Source organism: Acipenser ruthenus, chromosome 22 (genome assembly GCF_902713425.1).
Source record: "Acipenser ruthenus chromosome 22, fAciRut3.2 maternal haplotype, whole genome shotgun sequence".
In the NCBI taxonomy this organism is placed as follows: Eukaryota; Metazoa; Chordata; class Actinopteri; order Acipenseriformes; family Acipenseridae; genus Acipenser; species Acipenser ruthenus.
Genome location: NC_081210.1, coordinates 25463234 through 25476969, shown reverse-complemented (window position 1 = coordinate 25476969; position 13736 = coordinate 25463234). Strand labels below are relative to the sequence as shown.

The 13736-nt window shown below is 37.9% G+C and overlaps 1 protein-coding gene across 7 annotated transcripts in view; it reads right to left on the bottom strand.

Moving 5' to 3' along the window:
- Window positions 1-13736, bottom strand: part of ablim3 (actin binding LIM protein family, member 3) — a 72297-nt gene that overhangs the window by 22690 nt on the left and 35871 nt on the right. For all 7 annotated transcript variants that reach the window (XR_009308153.1, XR_009308155.1, XR_009308156.1 and 4 more), the window contains exons 4-7: window positions 8921-9036; window positions 5112-5238; window positions 4045-4138; window positions 29-116 (exon numbers count right to left, since the gene is read on the bottom strand). Coding sequence is in view for 1 of the 7 variants with exons in the window: in XM_058996237.1 (XP_058852220.1) it covers window positions 29-116; window positions 4045-4138; window positions 5112-5238; window positions 8921-9036 (425 nt within the window). In the remaining 6 variants the exon portion in view is untranslated. The remainder of the gene's footprint in view (window positions 1-28; window positions 117-4044; window positions 4139-5111; window positions 5239-8920; window positions 9037-13736) is intronic.

Here is a 13736-nt window from a genome sequence, read left to right as displayed (position 1 = left end):
ACTCTCAGAACAGAGCAAATCAGCTCACCTGTGAGATACATCTCTTCCCCTTCTGTAAACATCATATTGCAGCGAGCACATCTCGCACATGTTGGGTGGTAGTGCTTTCCACCAGCCTATAAAAAACAGGGAACATGTCATGACATCTACAAGAACATCATGGAACTAAATATTTAGCTTCTTAAAACCTAAATACTTCAGATAGCGGTTTCCACAAGCTGTTAAAAAGAACAGCACCTACTGTACCAGCTTTATTCTGTGCTGAAAGTATGAAGTATTATTAATTAACAGTTGTTTTGTTCATCTTCTTCAAGTGTATGCTGGAAATAAGAATGAGCATGGTTAGAATCTAAAACCACTTTTGGGGAGAATTTATATTTAAAAATCAGTTTGGTGTCATTTTCTTCTTCTCCTGTCTCTAATTAATCCTTTTCTCATACAAAACTTTTTACAGGAGGGTGGATTAGCATCTGAGGAACAGAAAACCTTGCCTTGTTTATCTTCAGTCTATTTCAGCAAAAAAAAAACATGCATTTTTCATTTGCCAGTTCACAGACTTCCTAAAAGTTGACTTTTTTCATGTCTTCTGATTCTTAATGGCATTTATGCTGCTGACAAGCACACATGATGTACTGCTGTGCTCAACAATGCCACACTTATGTACTGCTTTTAAACGCCTCTCATATTCAAATTATTGAATTTCTCAGCTGTTGCAATTTGAATCAGTATAGATGGCGAGTAGTTTTGGATGCTGTATTTGAATGGCTATTGTATAAGCCACATCGCAGTGCTGGCTATTTGAAACACATTTAACTGTATTCCCATCTGATTGTGCATTTCCAGTTTTCAATATTCACCCTGGAGAGAACTCGTAACAACATTGATTTGCTGGGAAAATAAATGTAGATGAGAGATGGAAGGAGACTTCAAAGACTTTTGCCCTCACTGGAATAGTGCTTCTTTCAAATGATTTGCCACCCCTGGGTCTTTATAACTCAGTCGTGGGGTCCACCAAAGGTGTTTTACAATGAGTAGAATTGTCTAGAATTTGTGCTCAAAAAATATTTAGTCCTGTTTCCATTTATAGAATTGAATACTTTTTGGATTAAAACAGTTAAAGGCAGGTCTGGGTTATCTTTTCTTTTTGTTTGCCCTGTCTGATTTTAACCAGGGTGATTCCAGAGGTATAGGAATTAAGTAGTGTAGTGTCTCTATGTCTGGATATCTTTCTCATATATATATATATATATATATATATATATATATATATATATATATATATATATATGGTCTCAGCTTTTGGCTGCCTCTTGCATTTCTCATGAAGTTAAACAGGCTAGCACCAGGTTTGGATGCGCTGATGTGCCCAGCCATCCATCTGAAAACTCCAGGGAGTGTTCTGAGCAAGTATGGGCTGTCATTTCAGTGTCAGCTTGATGTTTATAAATAATCATTACTGCGGCACAGAAGAAATTGCTTGTCATCTGTTATCCCAATGCATGGTCAGGGAAGCTATATATTCACAAGCAAGGCACTGGAAATGAATGCCGTTCACTTCTGTTTGGATGGCTTCATTATTGTACAAGAATGGCACATTATGGGACATTAAGATTAGCACACCCATCTGTGCCAGCAAGCTAGCAACAGCAGCTCCATCTCTGCTTTAAATCAAACCAGTCTTCACATCTGCAAAACTCTTCACATACTCTAAAACAAATGTTATTGACTAGCACAATGATGTCATGCCATCATTCCAAGAATAATCTGCAATAAGAATTATTAGTGATGCTACATTTAGAGTTAATGAAAGCACAATAAACCTCCCGGAATTAGAAAACCTGACAGTAAGCAAAAGTAATGAAAAAAATGTAATAGAGTTATTAATGTAGCATTTCCCTTGGCTAATGAGACCACACATCACACATGGCTCCACAGGGACCCAAAATGGGAGGGGCTTATTGTTGACTAAATTACTAAACTGGAGTGTTCTTTTAAAAATAATTTGATGGAATTTGTAATTGTCTTCTGCTTGAATATGTTTGAAAGTCCCAATGGTCAACTGTGTAACACCAATAAGGGTTTCCCTGAGATGTACCACCAGGAGCACATTCTTAGGTTTTCTAGGCAGGGACACTGTGCTATATCACAATTTTTTTTTTTTCAATACAAATACAAGTTTCAACTGTACTGAATTGTTTCCCTTACTCCTCAGAAGCACTAAAAGCGCTTGAGAACTTTTTGTTTAACGAAACCAAAGGCAGAAGATGAGAACTGCTACAGTCTCTCTGGAGGGAGGTTCACCCGGCAGATTTCGCAGAACTTGATTCAGTACAACAGACTGATAAAGAGAAAGACAGAGTGATTTCCTAGTCCCTTGTTCCCAATCAAGGCAGTTGCTTTCCTCACCAGCAGCTTTTGAGTTTGAGTGCCTATAATGAGGCGGTCTGACAGATACTCCTCTCTGTAGTATCCCAGATGCCCGTAATCAGGAAAAAAAAGTGAGTCACCACTTCATTCAAGAGCATTTTATCTTTTAACCTTTATAACGTTATGACAGACCCTCACTTTAATGCATACAGAAAATACAAAGGGAATTATAGCAAGGTCAGGGAACTGCTCTGAGCAAACTGCAAAATTAAATTAGGATCGACAGGATTACTAGATTTTGCTTAAAGAAAAGTTAGAAATAATCCTGAGCCTTTGCTGGCCATCTAATGAAAGGTACAAACCATTCAGGGCAGAAACTGAGGAAATTCACCCATTCTTGCCAGAAACCATCCTGCCCCAGACATCTCTCCAGCTTTGGAGCTGGACATGCAAAGAGCTCAGAGGATGTAAATTAAGGGTGTGATGTACGCATGGCCTCAATTAAGTGACAATCAAATATCAGGCACAGCCAAAAGGTTATTCCTTCTTTTTCTATGTTGAATAAATGAATCCAATTTAAAAAGATCCCCGGCCCCTCTGGGTATTAGTGCAGAACCACGTCTGTCCTGTGTATACAAGGTCGTTCAAAAGGAAGGAAGGAATTATTTCTTCTTGCAGGACAGGCATTTACACATCTATTAAATGGACAGGTGGAGATGTTGCAGTGTTATTATATCATATTATACAGTATAATAACCATGTATACAATGTTAATGAATTCCTAAAAAATATAATCCCTGAGAGCCCTTTAAAACATATCATTATTCTGAATAATTAGAAAGGAAGTCTATTTGGCATTATTGCCTGATTGTACTTGAAGAGTTTAACAAAAGAACATAACTGAACCCTACAATGTGTTCTACACAACATCAACATGACAAAGCATATTGAACGTATATATCTTCATCTGTGAAAAGAAAGCAAGGGCCCAGTTGTGTTTCCATGACAACTGAATGAGGTTTAAGAGTCCCAAGTTTGATTTTTGGAAAATCTAAAACTCAGCGCTGTAGGGGAGACACTGTTTTGCCAGAATCTAAGATAATCTACATCTTCGTGGAGGAGAGCAGAACATGTACCACTGCAAAAGGTCAAGCAAAACCAAACACCGAGTCTTAACCCAAATCAACACATTGCCTTCTCACACTAACGTTTATGAAGAACAGTGAATTCTTGTTAATTTAGATAAAACATACAGTAAACACACAGGACTGACCTCCAGAAGGAAATGAAGGATATAAGCAGTAATAAGAGCGATTTGATATCGGAATGAAGTGTCATAGCCATATTAACTAATAGGTTCTTCTTCTTGTTGAGATTCACTTTATATCATTTTCTGTTTCAATTTAGTCAGGAAAAAATAAAACTGTTGAATTTGTTGGAGGTTGCAACTTTTTATGTATACATATTTGTGTAAACAATAATTGATGCACAGCACTGCATAGCTGGCAGGTACTGTGACTGCAAACTCATCTTTGACAACTCCACAGTCTTCCAGTCTGTGTCACTGTAGAACAGCGATAGCATTACATGGGCAGTACGACAGAACAGGAGGAAAGAACACTCCAGAACAGAAACCAAACCAAGAAAACCACTGTGAAGTGTTGCAAGGTTACTTACCTCTAATACTCTTCCACTTATATATCTATCGCAGGTCTCACATTTAATTCCGAACTGGGAATGGTAATCGGACTCACAGTATGGAACGCCATCCCTGGGGAGAACAAAACACAGCTCTGTTTGGTAAACGAAACTTAACTCTTCAGTGTCTCTACAGGATTCAAATAACATGCTGTTTCTATTGAATACTGAATTCATTAAAACGATCAGTGTAATTATAGTGCTGCATTACTTTCTCATTATTACCCGGAAGCTGTTTAGGAACAGTATTTGATGACGTGTAGTTTATATTGGCTTATCTTGAAAAATACAGTGAATATGGGTGCATATAACAAAAAGCTACAATACATCAACGTGATTTTTTATGCTAGCCCTTTTTGTTTATTTTTAGTTGTGTTAATGCGGAACAGCACTGTACTGTGCTATAGTGAACAGATGCATAATTATAACCCACCTTGTATTAGAAGACGAATGAAAATGTAATTATAAAACATGAACTGTTTATTATGATTCTCGTGTTGCATCCTTCAAAATGGCATTTACTTTAGCTGCTTCTCATTCCTTCCTCAAACCTAAGGCAAGTGCTCTGACTGGCTCTGTGCAAACACAGCGCTACTAGCTGGTAATTATTTTGTGAGAGCTACCGGCCGCTGAGATCAAATCTTTAGATTTTTTTGCAGCATGCTGAACTACAGAGAATATTATTGATTTTTCTTCTCTAGGACTGAAAGACACACATCAAAATGAATCTTTTCTGTGACTCAAAATAATCTTTTTTTATTTTTTAAATAAGACGTCTTTTAAAGCTATAGTCATAAAATCTAAGGCTATGCAAACAGCTGTATTTATAAATCATTAGTATAGCAGTACATGGATAGATTTGGTAATGCTTCATTAATTTAATGACTAGGTTCCAAGTACAGGGGTACCATTACAGGGCATTCCTATTAAATATTATATTTTTCATTTACAAATGCCCCCTGTTCGCAGCTAATTAGAGCGCTCAGCATGCCTGGAAGTTCTGCTCGTTTGTCTACAAACGTGTTCCTGAAAGCCAGTATACATACTTGCTGATGTACTCTCCTGTCAACACAATTCCACATGTCTGGCACTTGAAACAGCTCACATGCCACTGTTTCTCCAACGCTAATAGGGACTGTCCTTGTTTGATCTCCTCTTTACACCCAGCACAATCTATAAAAACCAAAAAAGAGAGACAGACCCGTGCAAATCAATTCAACAGAGCATCATGAATACATGATTAAAGGTTAGCGTTTGGAGCGGAAGATTTATTGAGATGACATTAACTGCAGTGGATTTTCTTTGGGAGGGTTACAAAGCTATTTGTTTTCATTGTACTGAAGTTTAGCTCAATACAGAGTGAACTTCCCCCAGAGACATGCAAGCATGGGCTGCCAGTGCAAAACTGGGGGAGAATCACACTGCAGCGAAGGAAACATAACCGCTCTATAACACACTCCTCTAACTCTGTGTTACCCTTTCCTTATCAACAACTCTAAATGTGGAAAACACATTCCATATGAATTCCACTTTAACGGCTGTGATTGAGTGCATGTGCTACCATCATCTCAGTTATCATTACAGCCATTGGAACTGATATTGAACATATTCCTTGAGCCACTGTATTCATATGAATCTGCAGACAATACTGTTTAAACGGCACAGTGATATTTTAAAGTGGTACAATGAGCATCTTGCAAACAGCAGAGCAGAGTTCATACTACAGCTGTTTAACTGCACTGTGGCTACATCATTGCTGCTGTCTCCAGTACATAGTAACCGCAATTCAAACCAGTATTATACACAGCTGCACAAGTGCAAGAATACATTGCATCCCTGTGTAAGTCAGTCTAAAATCCTATGACTGGAGTGTGCTGTATACAGTGCATTGCTAGGTAACATAAATGCTCTCATTTAGCCCCAAGGCAAAGTAAAACTGTGACATACATTACTGGGCTACAGCAGATGACTATTGACCTAACTGTAGTTAGTAATAGCAGGGCATTGACTGCATGGCACATAATCAGTGTTGGAATATGACCTGGTTCAGCCCTTGCTCTTTCCAATGTAGTGTAACAGAACCAGAAAAGGCAGCTGTCACTCAATCAATGAAACAAAAAACAAGAAGTCAGACTCACAGTAATCCCTGTGTGCCTACTCAATATGTTATGTGTGAGATAGAGGTATTGAAAGGACTTCTCATGTGAAGGTGCTAAAAGGGCCATCAAATAACAAACCCCCTCCTTTAGACGTCATGCATGTCCCCATTGAGATAAATAAAGCCTGGGTATGTTTGTTAGACATATAAAGAGGTACTGTTTTACACCTAGTCCCATTCTGCATTTTCTAAATCATCACTGTATCTTAAAGTGAACCCTTATGATGTCCTTCAACGGTTACATTGCTTTTTTGAGTTGTTATTCTTTTACTGGTGTTTGTCCTTTAGAAAAAAAACGATGCCATCTTGTTTTGTAAAGAACTGATTATCCTGTTACAATTATTATTATTATTATTTATTTCTTAGCAGACGCCCTTATCCAGGGCGACTTACAATTATCACATTATTTCACATTATACAGATATCACATTATTTATTTATTTTTAAATAAATACAAGCAATACAATTCAATAATACAAGCTCAAGTCACGGCCATGCACAAAGCAGAAAAAGAGGACGAACTAGATATAAACATGCCCGCACACTGATAAAAAAAAGCCAGCTCAAATGCTGTTTGTGTGTACTACTCCCAACCATAATAGCTTCTACAGGATTAGTGAAATGTTTTATATCACACGCAAAGCTACTTTTAAAAGAAGATGTTTACAATGGGTTATAATACCTAAAGTCTAGTCACTTTAGGCAGAAGCAATTCTATTATAAAAACAATAAAAGCTTGCGATTTCCCTTGAAATGATGCTGGTGCTTTTTTAACCCCGAATTTTCCCAACACACACATCCTGTACGTTGTATATTTACCAGACTGCCTTCCTTTCCAGTTACAATGCGCCAGAATAGACACACGGAACAGGAAGCACATGGACTCCAGATCATTGTTATTATTTCCAATTAAAATCAATCATTGCAATGTTTATATACAAAGGTACAGATCCCATGCAGGGACGGTGTCCGGAGCTCGATATTCAACGCCACAAAGCAGGAATCAGCGTATCAAAAGGAAGCAGCAGGGTAATACAATTAAGCCATGTCTTAAAGGACTCAGTACAGCCACAGTGTACAAACATTGTGTCTGCAATTGTCTAATATTACTGTATTTACAGTAGAAATAATTGTATTGTTATGAACTTAGCACAGTATTTGGGTTCCTGAGTAAGCATGAACCTAGTGTATTCATGTACAGTACCCTATATTCTGGTGTATGCCAGCCATTGTGGAAACAAATGGTAGTTATATTCTCATTCTCTTCTACATGGACTAGTGTTGCTACTTGCTAAGCCTAGTTTTTTTAGGGTCGCTAATATTTTCCTGGCGTATCTTTCAACTGTATCAAATCTGCACCAATTTGGGTTTCATATCAGCTTTAAATTCTACATTTAAAATGTGCTATTCTTCTATTCCTGAAGCCTTTCGTGATATCTTTGTCTGGGAAAGCTCATTGCAAACTGGATTCTGCTGAAAGTCTTGAATTATTGAATTATTAGGGTAAATGATTAGATTCAAGATTTTAGTGCAGGAAATGAAGTGTGCTGAGTGTGAGAGACCGATGCTGTCAAAGACACCTGGACTCTTGACAAATTTCTCCTCAGCTGCTGCCAGCAATGAGACGATCACCATTTCACTGAACAAGCAAACCACATTTCCTCCTGATAGTCTTGTCTGTGCCAAACTGCATTTTATTGCAATCAGAGAAGTACTGAATATGTCAGCAGGTATTCCATTTGGAATAACGCTGCGTTAAAAGCACTTCAGAAACACTGCAAGAACTTATTTTAATCTAATAGTGAGACTTTGTTTGTTGTGGTTTGTATTTTTTTTTGGTCAAGGTCAACCAAGTCTTATCAACTTGTATCATACAACACTCTATACAATATTCCTGTATTGACAGCATTATATTGCCTATACTATATCCCTGTATTCCTAACACATCAGAACATAAGGATACATTTCATTTATGTATATACTGTAGTACATTGTCTGAATTCAAAAGGAGTTTATTAATAGCATGAGGGCTGCAATACCCCTCATTTACAATAGGCATCCTGTTCACGGCTACAGATCACTAGATTATTGATGGTTTTTACAAATAATTGAACAGTTAATTAAAAGGAATGACAGAAAGCTTTTAAATTGTATTCTTTTAGCCACCACTGCCTTAAATCCACATGAATTTGCTACATGTCAGTTTATTGCAAGGGTCATTGATTAAATGACAGCTGTAAGCCATTCGTCATCATCACCCACTTTCTAGAGAGTCTCATTTATCCCCCCTACCTAAACTGTGCTTTCAGACTGCAAGGCTTTTTGTTGCTCTATTTTGTGGTTCGTTTCTTCAACAAAGCTGTAGTTTACACTTTCAGAAATGTGTTCAGTATAATACAACTGCAAACCGACAGACTTATGAAAAGAGTGTGAATTGAAAGTGTTTTAGAACACCCCTGACTACTATAAATTTACTATACTGACTGCCCTGTGAGCCAACTATTTATGGATGCAAGTTTCTTTTTAATCACAATCACGGTTATTTGGATATTTTGAACCACAGTACGTGGGTCTTTATTTCTGCATTGCTTAGAAAATCCCTCGCTCTACTACTCCAATACTGAAATAAAATATGTGGCCTAACCTCCCAGTTCTGTCACTCTCCCTGTTACTGAACATTTAAAGCTCAATACTTACGGCTTGGTCCGTGAATCTTCACAGGTTCATTGCTGCTGGCCAGGATATGAGAGCACTGCTGGCAAACACAGCCTTTTCCACTGAAAGTCACTCTGTCTCCAATGGGGAAAGCTTTCCTGTAACACAACCACAACAAAAAAAAAATGGGAATTTCATGTTAATCTAGGAGTTACCTCAAACAGTATTACCACTTTAGATTCCCCAGCACAGATTTGGTATACTGGGATTACATACCTGTGTTTGCAACTTTAAAGATTTATGACAGACAAACAAGCCAACTGCTTATCATGTTTGCCTGACACAGCACTGACGTCTAGATAGTACTACATAATTAAAATGATTTCATATGAATAAATGTTTTTCTTCCTATGAGTGGGCTAAAAGTGGTTCTTCATAATACTTAATGAAGCAGTACATTTCAAATCATGCTGTCCAATAGCAAATTACAAGAGCCTATTTGTTATCCATTAGGGTGCAAAGGAATCTTCTCCAACAAACACAAAAAGACCCTTTAATTAGGCAACAAGCCACAAGAAGACATTGTCGCTCGGTTTCCAACAGACTAGTTTAGCGGCATTTGAACATACTGTATTTTTAATGTGTTGCTGACATGGAAAATGATTGTCATTCTTTGAAAGAAGAAGAAAGGATAACTATAGTAAGACAAAAACAAAGCATTTTGGCCCAACCCACGCACAGCTTTTAGAATCACAGAATGGGAGCTGGGGTATTCTTTATAAAGACTGTTTAGAAAAGTGACTGAAGGGGAAGAGACAAACCCATACACTCAGTCACCATGCAAACGCTCTTCCAGTTTGGAAAGTGTGAATCTTCTTGTTTATAAACTGTCTATAACACCAACGTCACAATCACGATTACCAATCTTTTGTCATTCTTACACTATACATGAACTATTCTTACACATTCATATGCTCATAGATCTATTAAGAGACTGAGTGACAGTGAGTTTTTGGAGTCTTTAGGGTGAAAAGTTTGATATAAAAGCTGTAACTGTGTCTGTTTCTTCCCCCCACCAATGTGAAGCGGCATAATGCATTTCAGATCACAAAGGCATTCAGAAGTTGAAAGCCTTACAAACTCATTGAAACTAACACTGAAAACATATAAAAACAGAATATGCATCCCACAGCTTGCACACATAAATATACCAGTAGTGTAAGTTGTTTATCTAAAGTTTTTTTTAAATTTTTTTTAGCTTTTCATCTGTAGTGACAGAAACCACAGCTAATTATATGAAATTTCAGTTCTAAAAATAGCACCCGGCATATTTATATTTTGGTCACAAGGGTGATGAACTGATATGCCTTTTCTGAGGAGGTGTGTGGGTAATGATCATTTTTCAGGCACAGTGCAGCGTACAGACGACATACAATCCTGTAGTCTATTTGCGGTGATATACAGTATAAGGAAAGTTATCAGTGACTATAGATATCACAGCATTGCTATAAATCTGCCAGCTGACATTTTCTTATATGGATATGACTACTGTATTTAAGTGTTGCTACCACTAAGCTACTGTAAGTTATTACTGCTGTAGGGGCTTGGGTGGATTGCCAGAACAATGCTGGTAGATTCCAAAGGCTTTCTATGGGAGAGCACATGCTACAAGTACAGAGAGTTACACAAGGTTAATGTGAAGCTTCTATTGCTTGCTTACACATTTCACCCACATTTCTCGTTCACTCACGTCGCATATCTCCCTACACAGGTTAATGCGCTGATATGGGAACTCCCACAGTTCAATTCTAAAGCAAATACAATTTAGAGGTGCAGACAATCATTTTAAACAGTGTAATGGTTATACATATTTCCTTCTATCGTGTAGTAGCTGTGATTTCCAATACCCTTCCTGTAATGTTGAACAGCGTCAGTAATTGCTGTCCCACTTAATCACTGGAATTTAGTGTTCAGTCCTGTTCTCTTATTAAGGTTTTGGCAAAAAAGTTATGTTGAAACATCTCCATAAATAATTAAAAAGAACACATTGCTCTAAAATGCTGCCAAAAAGACAGCGATTGAAAACAGAGAAATACACAGTGATGTGAAAGATGGCCATCAAAATGTACAAACTGTAATGCTCCAATTACATGTTTGGAACTCAGAATGGCAGTACTAGATTATTATTATTATTATTATTATTATTATTATTATTATTATTATTATTATTATTATTATTATTATTATTACTGTCTTTATTAGGGTAGCATGGTGGTTTATAAGGCTGGAACATATTTCAAGTGCTCACTGAACCACCTCATGTTGTTTTCAGGGCTGGGATGTTATTCACAGACCTACTCACTACAAAATGATGCCTAGTTTGTCCAGTTTGACAGATGGAGCAAAAACAGCATTTGTTTGTTTTCACGGTTCAGCCTTGGCACAGCAGAACATTTTAAGGATGGCTGAACCCCAACACCAGCTTGCTTATACTCGTTACTTTCAGTTACATACACTGCATGCTTGTGAATCTAAAGTCCTGCACAGTACACACTTCCTGTTAGCCAGCACCATCTAGTACACAACTGTGCAGTACAATAGGTAGCTTGATCCAGAATAGCTGAACACTAGATGGCGCTGGCTTTTACTTCTAAAAGACATGTTGGCTATATATGTCTATGGGGCAACTGAACTGACAGACCTGAACTCTTGACAGACTGAATAATATACTGTATATATAAAACCCCACAATATTACACAGTAATTGCAAACATCAAAAAAGGTAAGTGGGCATTAAAAAAAAAAAAAAAAATTTTAAGCTACTTAAAAATAACCATGAAATAATTACATTTTAAAAAATAGTTTCTGCGTGTCTGGAAAACACATCTTTAGGCAATTCAAACGGGATCTTTCAGAGGTTATTTTCGTTTGTTTGAATTCACACCCTGAATGCCAGCCTGCTATCACAATAATTTCTATGAATGTTTTTCAGCTGCAAGGAGTAATCTGTCTCATGAAACGGATGGCAATCACAGTGTTGGTGCCACAGGCAGAGAGAACGCTCCTTGACTGATTTCAATACACTGCCTCACCACAGCTCAAGGCTCTTCCACTTAATGAAAGGTGACACTGGTTGCTGGGTGACTGAACCGAAAAGGGAAAAGGCTAGGCCTAAACAGAAATGAGCCTTATAAGGAGTCAAATTAGGGATAGGGGAACAGTTCATCTAGCTCAAGCAGTAAGAGCCCCCCTGTTCATACAGAATGTCCTGGTTCAATTCTGCTGCCAACGTGCAGTGTCATTTCATTAAACAACTAGTCAGCTCCCTGCTGGTTTGACTCTCAGTACACCACATGTGGTATGGGGATGATGATAAGTCTAATATGTGGTGTGGTGATGATGATAAGTCTATTTGTGTTTATTATTTCTTTGACTCTGTGTCTACCTCATAGATGGGCAACCTTGACTCTTGCTGACCACGCCTATGTTATCAATTGTTTAATTGAAACAATTAAACCAGGTCCTAAAACAAGTACTTTGTTAATAAAACAGTCTTCCAGGATCAAAGTCGTCCATTCCTGGTTTATGTGGAATTAGACTAGACATCTTCCCACCGCTTTTTGGTGTTTGAAAGGTCATAAGGGTCTATGTTCAACTGCCAGGAAACAGAATCCTGAAATCACAAGGAATCACTTATAATAATTTTTATCTCCAGGTTAACTATGATTCTGAAGCAGTCTTTCTGTTTAGAGGTGGGAACTAGTCTTGATTATCTGAAATAAATACATCCTACAAAATACTGTTACAGTACACAATTGAAAACGTTACTTTCCGGTGAATGGAATGGTTTCAGTGGGAGGGGGGTCGTTGAGGATCATTGAGAGGGCTTGGTGGAGGGGTGCTTACATAGGCTCCAATGCTGCAGCATCTGTGACTTCAAACAGAATAGTTATAATAATACCAGGAGATAAACCTATTTTCTCTTTATCATCTGTGCTAAAATAAAAATATAACCTAATTAAATAATCCTCAATTACAAACTGTGCTAAATTGCAATCCTATCCAAATCAAAGGGGTCCACACTAAGGGAAGGATGATACAATAATGAAACCATCTACAAATCGAATTATTTTTGCAAATCCTTAATTTAAGATTCAAAAATACATTTAATAAATCCCATTCAAGTGTTTGTAGTTAGGATGGGATGATTAACTGCATTTTCCGGGTTCCTAATTGTTATCCCACTGCAGTCAGCAAATAATGCATTAGCCTTTGCCAGCGGATGTCTTTTCTTGACTCTCCTCTCCCTCTCAGAGTATTGCATTTCCATCTTTCAGTCAGTCAGTCAGTCAATACCGATGGAGACAGCACACTCTGAGTCTGGTTACTGGCACCACGACGAAAGGATCAAAGCTGAACTCTGTTTTACACCAGGTGGCTGTGCAGGATGGTTACTCCTCAACATTACATTGCACTCTCTCTCTCTCTCTCTCTCTCTCTCTCTCTCTCTCTCTCTCTCTCTCTCTCTCTCTCTCTCTAAGCATGACTCCCTCTCCCACACACCATCCGCAGCCAAATGGCTGGCAGTGATCTCTCACAAGTCGTTTTCTTGGCAGTTTTTCCTGCAAAGGATGGGGTCTTTTTTAACTGAGAAGTTATTTCTCTGGGAATGATTTGGCTGATTATCCCAACTCCTCCACAGCTGGTCTCTTGTTTCTTGCCAGCCTTTCCCAAATCTCCAAGAGGCACCATTCCAATACATGTTATTGGTTGATCCTTGCTGTATCCAAAACGTCAAAGGTGGATATCAGGATGTTCCTTTTATGTACATGGGAAAGTTATGAAGATGTCATGTTTA